Source organism: Coptis chinensis, chromosome 4, assembly GCF_015680905.1.
Source record: "Coptis chinensis isolate HL-2020 chromosome 4, ASM1568090v1, whole genome shotgun sequence".
NCBI classification, from domain to species: domain Eukaryota; kingdom Viridiplantae; phylum Streptophyta; class Magnoliopsida; order Ranunculales; family Ranunculaceae; genus Coptis; species Coptis chinensis.
This window is the reverse complement of record NC_141459.1, coordinates 1,245,993-1,257,573: the sequence shown is the minus strand read 5'-3', so window position 1 is coordinate 1,257,573 and position 11,581 is coordinate 1,245,993. Positions and strand designations below refer to the sequence as shown.

Genomic DNA, 11,581 nt, shown 5'->3' with positions numbered 1-11,581 from the left:
AGGTCTAAGTTCTAGTCTTATATGTGGCACTACAACACTAATTCATAGCCTCTTAACATTTTCACGTTACAAATTTGGACATGATCGGATTAAAAATAGAAAAAACAAATACATGACATCTTAATATCTTATAGATGGTTATTCGGACTGGCCTAGGTCCAATAAGATTACATGGAAATAGTGTATTTTTTTTATTATTTTTCTAAAAAAAAACTTAAATAGAGTGTAGTAAGACAAATCCAAGCCTTATATGTGGCACTACAATATTAATCTATCAAGCCTCTTAACATTTTATGTATACTAGTAGTTACAAATTTAATAGTATTTAATTGAAAAACTAAAAAAAATAACTTTAGTTTTCGAGCCGGGCCGTTATCGGGTTGGACGGGGTATGTCCATAGCTGGCCCAATAGTCTTATTGGGCAATATTTAAGTTCTAAATCCCTATCTTATTGGTTCGGATTTAATTGGACTTCGGGCCTAGCCTGGCCCATTGACAGCCCTATGATCCAATTAATTTTTTTTTACTTGGGCCGGATAAAATCAGGCCCGACTTTAAAAACTGTGTTGGGCTTTTGGTTCTGGTTCACTTACGCGTGTATTTGAGATGACGTGTTTTGTATCAATTTATTATTTACATACATAAAGACACAATTAAAGTGATCGAGAGAATGAATAATAGGATATTTATTTATTTACTCATTCCATCCAATTAATATCCAAGTGCTTTAGTTCAGTAAGCCATTTCTGCGTATCTTGTGAAATATAAGGTTTATTATTATATGTCATGTTCTCATCACTCTCTAGATCATTCGGTTCTATAGTTTCACTTCTCTTTTCTCTGGCGGGATTAGCCTGTCTGTTCGGATGCCTGACCTTAAGCGACAGGAGCCGAGAAACTTCATGTAGACCTCCCCATTTTTCTAAAGCACGAGCAATGTCGTAACGCCCTGCCAAAAAAATGAAGTAATCTTAGCAACATTAGACAAATAACTACTGAGATATGAGATATGGGCATTCTAATTAAGTGAGCCGTTTTTTTGGGAGAAGTGAACTTTTTGGGAAAAGGTAGTTGGGGGTCCTCACCTCTCCAAGGACCCTCATTCCTTTGGTGAGGGGTACAGGGGACAAAATGTAGTTTGGTAGGGTTTCATGCATCCCTCTCACCTCCCTCTCCCTCATTCCTTCGCTCACGCCCCCACTGCTTAGCAGTTATCTAATTTTATAAAGTTTCATATCTTTAAAGTGGTGTACATGAAGTCACACGTAAATTTCATTCGTGGGCAGTAGATGGATTTGTCATTCTCTTACCTGCACGCTCAAATGACTTTCTACTGGGCATGTAGGTGAGATCCATTCCCCAACTCCTCTGGAATCTAATTATCTGCACAATAAAATAGGTCAATTTGTTCATTTATGCTTAAATTTGATTTCAACTATGCCAGCCAACTACTCGTTAACTTTAAATAGTACCTCTTCTTGCATGTTGTCCAGGTTGTCCCAGTATCCCTTCGGTTTTCGGTGTTTATATGCAAGGGAAAGGTTCATCACCGATGCTATCTTTCTGAATCCGCCCATGCGTGTAATTGCCTTTTCGATATCTATTCTTCCATGTAAACGGAGTTGCTTTCTCATTGGCATAAAGCCTTCCTGCCCATACTTGGAAATAAATGTGAGTAGCTCAGCTTTGAGAACCTCAATGTCCCTCTGCAGGCCTGGAACTCTTGGTCTTTGCCTCAATGGATTTGGCCTTTTGAAATCAGGAACCTCATGAGCCGACTCACTATCCTTGGCATGTGTCCGGTCAACGGATGGAGAAACTTTTTCCTCTGAATGTGTTATGGTGTCAAATGTTTCTATAGAGTCTGCTGCATCCTGCTTTTCAATGTAATCGCGAATTGCACACAGGTTTGATGGGAGATCTTCATATATAACCTAGAATGTCAGATACTGAAACTCATAATGTATTCATGCTACATGGCAAAACAAAATGTAACTGTTACAAAAAAAAAAGTACATTACTAAACACGAAAGTAACTTCATGTAAAATTTTAAGCGTGATAGTTATACCTCTTCAACAATGGCTTCCGAAAGAAAAGAATCTTTATGCATTTTGATTCCACAACGTACTTTAACAGTGTATGATGATTGCCTAGTTGCTCGAAAAGCCATCTTCCCTGAAAAGAGTCAAAGTCCCCCTCCACCTGTTCAAAATTGATCTCTTGTTCGAGCTTTTCGGACAAATCCAAAACAACACGTGCATGAAGTACCATATACAATAGGCCCTTGCATCCTTCCTGGAAAAAAGTTGTACAACAGCAGAAGTAATGATGTTAGTTGATTTACTCTTCCAGAATAAGGCTTCACTTCTGAACAATAATTAATCCCCTTTTTCCCTATTACAAAAATGCAACATTTTGTTACATACCTGAAGAATGCGAACCTTGTTGTTTTCTCTTGATAGGATCTTGCTGATAGCTAAATTGGGAACAATCCTGTTGAAAGTTGAGAAGAACTCCATAAAGACAGGAAACCAGGAGTATTTTTTGTTTTCTTTTTTATCGGTGAAGCTGAAAACTGAGCTCTGTGCATCTCTCCATGGCACATCCAAAAGGATCACATAGTTATATACATATTATTGGAGAAACACTAAACACCTTACTAAGAAGTAGTTAGGCAGACAGAAACTTAAACAGGCCTTTTTGGAACACGTTATCGTGACAAGTGGTGATAACAACAGAATATTTGACACTAAGAAGTTAGGAACACTCCTACTTAAGAGAGATAGTATTAGTATTAGTATTAGAATTAAAGCAAGAGAGAGAGAGCTGAAATTATAATTTACTCACTCTGGTAGAGTCTCATAGGCCGTCAGAACATTCCACACTTCGCGAACGGGTGCTTTTACAGTAATACTAGCAATAACACATCGATGAACTCCTCCATTTTCCTTCAGCCAAAAACCAACTGAAATAAATAAATGAATTAATGCTAAAAGAGAAACAACTTTCTCTTAGCTCAGAATCATAAAAATAATAATAATAATAATAATAATAATAATAATTAAAAAGATGAAGTGGCAAATTTGCTTATAAGTATGAAACGAGAACTTGAATTACAAATGGATGAAAAATAGAAGTGGGACACACGCTTACTTGACATATAATAAATACATCAAATATGCTAAGGGAATCAAGTCCTTGGATTCCAAGATTGAAAATATTCTTAACCCACCTACAATGATTTCTTGTTTATATTATTAGACCAACATCCGTATTCTCATAAAAGACAACAGTCCTAAGACTTATCCTAGAGTCCTAGACTTTGTTGTATGTAAGTATTTTTCTTTTTCTTTTTTTGTTTAATCAGCATAGATACATATTTCTCATAAGGCTAGCTCTCAAGCTGGGACACCTGAGCATCAAAGTGAGAGCAAATTCAAGTTTGTGAATTGATTAGAATAAAATGTAAATGTAGCAGTCTATCTCTTTGGTTTAAGTACTCTAGTCTGAATATTTCCAAAAGTTCTTAAACTTTCCATAGTTACCTAAATATCTTAACCGAGTATTAACATTGCATTCAAACTGTAAAAATACCAAAATTAAAATTAAAATCTTAGGTAAGAAGATCCTAATGATGAAGCTAGTAGGTGCATTCCCTCCCATCACATAATGTTCCCTGTTTTCAGAATTCTATATGTTTAACACATAAGTGATTGTGACAGATTGACAGGGTCTCATTGATGATATAATGGGAATAGGGTAATTACCAGAAGGCCATCAAATCTGCGAAAATGAACTTCATCCACCATGCATGGCTTATCAAGTCCACAAACTTTTCCAAAAACACCCCATCTGCGGTTGAATTCACTAGAAGAGAAAGGGGGGGAGGGACTGAAACTTGAACTGGTCTGGTTCTCCTTGAATTCCCCAGAGAACAATTGATCCTTCTCTAACAAAGAACCCGTGGAATGCAAATAAGGGTAAACAACAGCAGGCTCAGGAGTTGGAGCCGAGATTCTTCCCAGAAATAATGTCTTTTGATTCAGTCCAGAATTTCTTTCAGCTCTACGAGCCAAAGCCTTCAGGTTTACAGGTAGATCTGATCTGATAATCCTCTCCAAGAAGATAGCAGGAAAGTTGAATCGTGGTATTACATTGACTTCATACGATAAGGTCGTGGTTGAAGATCTGCATGATAATGAAATTAAAAAATATATTAGAGAATGTTATAATTGGATTTTATAGCAATTAACCATTCTTAGTTCAAACACATGAAGGACAGCAATAACAAGATATATCTCAAACTACATCTACGTTAATCAAACCAAATGCATGTCTGTTACCTTTTTCCAGATTTCAACAACCATTTTCCTTCAAATTTCTTAAAGTCTCCATCAACCATGGAAAAGTGAAGTTCATGACCATTGACCTAAATCACGTGAAATTGGTTAGAGTTATTATAAATTCTCAAATAGGAAACATACTGTCCACTAAGAATACCCCCATGTCCTTATGATCTAAACTCACTGCTGGGATCAAATTTACTTGCACAAGACAACTCAATCTAACTATCCCTTGCTAACAAATGGACATTCTGAATTTCTGTCTCATCATAGGCTCATAGCCAAAATAGGATATATGATGACAGGGAAAATTCCAAATATACGACAGCATATGAAGCCTAAAAGATTGACCTTCTGCTAAATGTACAATATGTGAAGCCTAAAAGGTTTATCTTCTCCATATGCATGTTTAAGTCATTAAGAGCTGAGCATTCCTAATGAAGGACAAAATTTAAATGTAATGGACTTAAACCTATGCATATATACCAAATGAGCTATGTGGAATTGAAGACAAAAATCCAAGAAGTAAGCTCAAAAGAACAACTACCCGTGATTGACTCAAAGTGGACAATGAAACTTAACTCTTGTCATAGTTAATCGGTCAATATGATATATAAAACTAATTATCAGAAAACATCAAATTCTATACTAAAATGTAATACTAACAGAATCAGGGAATTCTTGAAGATCCAACACAACGTGAGCTTCAATATGCCAATATAACGCCCTTTGCAAGCCTCTTTGCTCTAACCATATCCTACCTGGATGCGGACAAGGTATTTGTCCACTGAAAATAAAATGAACAATCACCAACTTTTAGAACTCAATCAACATTACATTTTCAAAAATATACTAACAAACACAACAATATGAGTAGTAGAATCAACGAAATGGGATTCATTGAAGTACCTGGAAGTGAGATTGGGTATAAACTCAGCTAGTCTTTCGTAATCAGTAAGAGCATTCCAAACAGATTCAATATCAGAGTACACCAATGTAGTTGCCTTTATCCTCCTTTCCCGCCATGATATCACATCAACTTCACAAAGAACTTTTCTTTCTTCTTCTTCTTTACTTTCATTTCTGATATAACTACGAATACAACTCCTAGAGTTTCTCTTGTGTGGACTGGAAAATGAGGACAAAGCACTGCTGCATTTTATACCAAGGAATGAGTTGGACTGAATGTAAAAAAGAAACCCAAGATTTCTACGGTTTGCATTTGAGTTTAGTTTCAAGGATGAAGTGAAGTGGAAGTTGGAAGAGCTGTAGGAGATGATCATGGAGTTGAAGAACAAGAGTTTTGAGGCTTAAGCTCAGTGTTTTTTGACAGTTGGTCTGTGGTAGTGTTTTGTCGTTGTCTTTTGGTAGGAAAACGAGTGGTTCTAACGGTCTTGTAGTTTTGTTGGTTATGGAAGGGTGTTATAGTCATTTGATTTCGCTTTAAATACTTAATGACAAGTTCAGGATCCACGCACGTGTGCAACAAGTACCACTTTCAAGTTTATACTGGACACTAGTGAGCGGAGCGAACGATTTTGGCAGAAAGGGGCTATGCGGACAAAAAAACCCCCCATGTCCGCATTCTCGTTCTCGCACAAACTGATTTCTCCTGATTTCTGCTCTTACTCCACTCCTCCTCTCGGCTCCGCTTCCACTGCTATGCAGTTTACTAGTATTTAGGTAGTAAATCCAACCCCCATGGCTCTACATTGTATTTCAAAGCAATTTGGGGATGAAATTCATTGGGTGACCAAATTTAATATAAGATCTCTAAAAAAACACCTAAAGAGTATTACACGGATGTTGTTTCTCACTCATAGGTGCATTAGCATTGATGCTTTCTAGTTTTGTACCCTGGTGGCTAAAACCATGGTCCTACTCATGAGTGGCAGACGGAAAACTGAACCGGTGGACTGTATACCCTGAATATCTATACGGACTTAGTTTCGGTGTTGGACCTCTGTGTACGTTCCCATTTGGATTTTGCTGGGATTGTGCTCCTGAGAACATTCCCATCATAGATCTTAGTGTCCCCATAAGATCCTCACTACCGTCTTCTCCGAAGTTCAAGCTTATGTTTCCACCCATCGTTACTTCAGGCTCATCGGATCTGCTTGTTTCACTGTCAAAATTTGTTCTCATTTCAGGATGCTGGCCAACCATGTTCATAAGCATGCTTGTTATATCAGACGGAAGATCAGCAGAATTGAAAATTGGAGATGGGCCACTACGGTTCCTTGGACCTCCACTCGACTGGCCATTTGTTGCTTCCTGGTTACTGTGAGGTGTTGATCTCCCATTCTGAATGAACATGAGAGGAGAGGTAATGAATAAAACTTACAAAATGCTTCACTCTAATTGTGAATGATCAAAATATTAAATCAAAAAGTCCACCACCATTAGTCAAATTAAAAGTCCAACCACAAGTTCTAAAAAATCCTGGATGGCAAAATCAGCTGTGATGATAATCTCCGTTTAAACAGGAGTTTTACCTACCAACATCACATAAACAGTTTATCGCCAAAATTTATATTTGTCTCTAGAAATACAATTAGGATGAAAGTCATAACAATAGACAATCTCTGTCACCTAAAATCCTGGAAGTCCTAATATACTTCCAAAGGAAGACCATGCTTGTTCCCTATTCTTTTTGCATTTCTTCTCTTCTTGATTTCCTAATTAGCTACAAATAGCCTTAGATCATTCTTGAATGTTGCAATATACTTGAATAAAATCAGTTTTGTGAAACACACATGTCATACACTAATACATATAGTATAAACCGAATACTGCAGTTATTTAATTATGTAGTAGCATTCCTGTGACCATTAAAAATGAACATTGATTTAATCTACCTGATGTTGTTCTGCTCTGGGCGGATCTCTCAATTTTTGCTCTGCCACCTGGGTTTAACATAACGATGTCATGTGAGAGAAGATCAAACAATTTTAAAAACAAATAAGAACATTCCCAGTTGCGACCGCCATAATAGAAGGTTCAGAAGAACACACCCGAATATTTTCCTTGACAGACTCGTTATCTGGGTCCAACTGCAGAGCTGCACAAATGAGATATATTATCAGGAACCAAATTCACATGCAATCACTACTTCTAAAAGAGTGACAGAGATTGGTTCCACATTCAATAGTCAGAGAAGTTCTCTTGTCCTCAAAAGCAAGTATGTAAAACTTTTTATCACAAAGTTAAATTTTATTCCACACACTCTGGACTTTTGATCTAACATTTTTTAAGTCAAATATTAAATCCAACCAGTCCCCCACCTAACTGAACAGTAGGTTGTGTTATGATGGGATTCTTGTGAAAAGTTCTGCAAACCTTTCGTAAAACCTTTGTCAATTGCATCACGATAACTCCCTTGTGCATAATATGCTAGACCAAGACGACTGTACGCTTTGCTGTAATTTGGATCAATCTGAATGGACTTTTTACAATCTCTAATTGCTTCCACATATTTGTGGATCTGGGTAAAAGCAGCCGCCCTGGTAAAACAAGCATTGAATAAATCACAGACATATCCAATTCAAGAAATAGAAGAAATAAGATCTACAAGGTAAGCAAACAGAAAAGGATAAGTTATCACAAGCAGCAAGCCCAAACATTTAAAGTAGAATGACAGCCATTGGGGTCGAGTTAGAACTTAAAAAATCTAGTTAGTAGAAGCAAATGGTGCTTATGCAATAGAGAATACTGAATATAAGTGGACATCTAAACTTCTCTCCCTGGTTCTATTTCCTACAATGTGAAAAATAGCAACATCCATGTGAAATTGTGAATGTGTTTCGTCAATACATGCTGGAATTAGTCTAAGTGAGATGGAATGTCAAATGTTTTTAAATATCTGTCTTAAAATAGTAATACTATATTGAAAGATACACATCTAGAAGGGAAGAACTGCTGGCTAAAGAGTAAATTCAAACACTTCACTCCAGAATCCCAAGAGCTTGGAGAAATATGTAACAATCTATATCTCACCATAGATCCATCATAAGATAAACTTATGCATAACTACCTATCCAGGGATAGTGATAAAACTAAGAACATCCCCCCGTCAGTACTAATAAACTAATTCTAGTAGATCTAAGAAGGTGACATAAGATGAACATATTACCAGAATATAAGAAAGAGAATAATTTATCCTGAAAGACTTTTTTGTATCGAGATTCAATTAATAATCATTCAAGTTATATTACATATATTCACAGACTAACGTTATCTCGGGCTAGTGCAATTAGAACCCATAAATCTATGTAACATCAAGATGGAATTTTCTAAAAAATAATCATACCAAGCCCAAGAAAACAAGCTAGAACCATTAACAACAGATCATATAAAAATTCTTTTGAATAAGGGTACAGCATGATATAGTAGATGCTTAACATTGCTCTTGCTGTAGAAGTTATCTTACTGGCAGGTTCCCACTTAAAATTCCATACATGCAAATTAAGCTTGGTTTACATCAAAGAACAAACCACACAAGTAAGATGCTCACCTATTACAGTAGTACACAGAGTTATTCTCACAAAGTGCAATTGCATATGTATACAGCTCAATTGCATCAGAGTACAACTTTGATTGCATAGCCTTGTTACCTAGAAAAAAGAATGAGAACCAGTTTTTACAAATACAATTGAAACATGATTCAACAACTACACAAGCAATTTTCTGGTAAGCCACTTTAAAAGTCCAATTAAATATGCAGGACCAAAAAGGCCACAGAGTGCATGCGTGTCGGGGGTCCACACAGAAGTCCATTATTTCATTAACATAACATGTTTTTTTACAAAAAAAAACTATACATTCAACAAGTTGATCCAGAATACCTTGTGATTTAAATGTCTCAGCTAGGTTCAGAGTATTGATTGTTTGACATCCAGATTTCTCCAGTTCCTGTTGAAATTTTTATTCTTGTCAAACAGGATCAGTGCACAAAAAATAAAAATAAAAATAAAAAATAAATGAAAAACTCAAAAAAGAGGTCTAACAGAAACAAAAGAATGAATTTTAGTCCCAAAAAAAATAATAGAATATGTCTATCAGGCAACAAATTGCCTCCTACTATAAAAGTATAGCCTCGTTCAATGAAACATGTAGCTATTTAGTCATGGATAACGAAACTCAGTTTTTAAACAACTAATATGCTTATAGGCATGATAGTTTCAACTGAAAAATCATGCATCTATGAAGTTATTTACCTGACCCCAGTTTTCAAACAATATAATGAGCATGAAAATTGCTACTGAACTATGCTAACATGAGTGTGCCAAGATGATATTCTGAATAACTTAAGTAATACCTGTACAGCTTCGTGAAAGAGCTGAGTAGCTCTATCTAGTTGCCAGTGCTCATCGTCACCATCAACTGTTGTACTAAAAAAGTGAATTTTCTCAAGCGCAGCAAAGAACTGTCCAAATAACTCATCTTTTGAAGCTCCTACAATTAAACAATCACCAATGGAAAAAGGTCAGAATATAAAGCAGAGACTAACCTTTTGACCTAAACACACTACGATCTTCTCCACTGTTCAAAGCGTAGTGGAATACGTGAACAAAACATGCCTTGAACTCAAAATCGTCATCCCCATAAAATATTTATGAGAACCATGTTGAAAAATAGATAGTCATTTGCAATGTACTGAGAGCTTGTTAAATATATAGACTTAAATTAGCCAATGTACATACTTTGCAGGCGGCAAGTAAAACATTTTAATGAAAGTGGATAGATTTCATTCTACATTTTCTTAATAAATGGGTGCATTCAAAGGAATGTTTCTCAAATGGAAAAAAACATCAATTGAAGGAATATATTTATAAAGACACTTTTGAAGCATCACAAGCTGTTATACTATTATATTCATCATTTTCATGTGTATTAACTTGCATTTAACTTTTGAAGTATCAAAAGATGTTATACTATTATATGCATCATTTTCATGTGTATTAACTTGCATTTACAACACTATTGTCTACATGGAACAACCTAATAGCTTTGAATATAAACATAGAAATGCAAATAGAAATTTTAAATAGTTGATAACCCTACCTGATGCATGGGATTCTACAGCAAAACCCTGATCCTGTTTACGGACAGCATGAAACACAGTTAAAACCAAAATTAGCACATTAAATGAAGTAAACTTCTTCATATAATACTATGGTACTATAATAGGGTGGGAGATCAATCAATCTACATCTTTTCACATAGCCGTGCGAAATCTGAGGGACTAGAGTATGTACTGATAATGTGTATCAACAAATGATAGTCGAGGAAGTAAACCTGTTGTTTTTCTATATGTGAAAGACTATCATCAGAATCCCGTCTTGAGGAAGTACTAGGTCCATCCACTAAGGTATCAGTCTCACTTGCATCCACAGTAGTGAAGTATTTAACCAGCACACCAGGTTCTGTCCTATCATTTGTAGATGATGGATCAAGCTTAAAAACTTCCCCTAAACACTCCCGAACAACATCAAGACCTTCAAGATCAACTCCCGGAGTTGGTTCAACTGTAAGAGAAGAACTCACTCAGCATCAAACACATAAATTGCCTCCCACAACAAAATACTTGTAACAAACATTTCAAAAAGTCACAACAAAAACAACAACAGATTATTTATTATTCCATCAAAGTGTAATTATTAGCTTTAATCTCAATGAAATCTTGGAATTAAAACCTAGACTAGACATTAATTGATAATAAAAATAGTTGAATGAAATTGAAAAGAGAGAGTACCTGAATTAAGAAAATCGAAGAAAGCTAAAACGATACGCCGAGAGACAGGAGAATCTATCTTCACGTTATTCATCTCTCTTCAAAATGACCCGGCCTTTTTCCAGCAGAAGAGAGAGAGAAGAAAATTTGTTCGATTAAAACAAAACAAGTCACATTACCTGAATTGCCCCCCCAAACGTTTCATACGCCCCCCAATTAGGAAACCATTGGAATGGAATCTATTAGGCTCTGTTTGGCAGTAGAAAAATTCGTAGTAGCCAACCTGGTTTAGCTGATCTAATTCTGTAGATGTGCAACTTAAAGCAGAGTAACCTGGAAGTTGTTTGGTAGTTACTCGTTCTGTCACAAGTTTGGTGTGCTCGCTGTTTGGTTCACACTGTATTTGTTACACTGATAACTTGTTACATACTTGAAAAAATAATAGAACATTATAAAGCAAAAGGAAAATAATAACTTAAATGCCCCTATTCTCACCCAAATTT

General features: G+C 35.9%; 2 protein-coding genes across 2 annotated transcripts; both read right to left on the bottom strand.

The window, feature by feature from the left end:
* Window positions 1-672: 672 nt before the first annotated feature.
* On the bottom strand, window positions 673-5,765 carry LOC147501044 (polyketide cyclase/dehydrase/lipid transporter). Its single transcript, XM_086606080.1, is given in 11 exon segments — window positions 673-950; window positions 1,312-1,384; window positions 1,474-1,935; window positions 2,071-2,117; window positions 2,120-2,297; window positions 2,429-2,495; window positions 2,850-2,950; window positions 3,770-4,190; window positions 4,346-4,431; window positions 5,012-5,132; window positions 5,255-5,765. Coding segments are annotated over 11 exon segments (2,181 nt in total). The 5' UTR covers window positions 5,629-5,765; the 3' UTR covers window positions 673-699.
* A 308-nt stretch (window positions 5,766-6,073) lies between these two features.
* On the bottom strand, window positions 6,074-11,290 carry TPR8 (Tetratricopeptide repeat (TPR)-like superfamily protein). The gene is made up of 10 exons (XM_086606079.1): window positions 11,100-11,290; window positions 10,643-10,872; window positions 10,409-10,442; window positions 9,663-9,799; window positions 9,190-9,256; window positions 8,859-8,958; window positions 7,685-7,848; window positions 7,360-7,406; window positions 7,204-7,251; window positions 6,074-6,649 (listed from the first exon to the last, which is right to left on the bottom strand). The coding sequence occupies exons 1-10, from the start codon at window positions 11,170-11,172 to the stop codon at window positions 6,224-6,226; spliced, it is 1,326 nt and encodes a 441-aa protein (XP_086462205.1). The 5' UTR covers window positions 11,173-11,290; the 3' UTR covers window positions 6,074-6,223.
* Window positions 11,291-11,581: the final 291 nt, after the last annotated feature.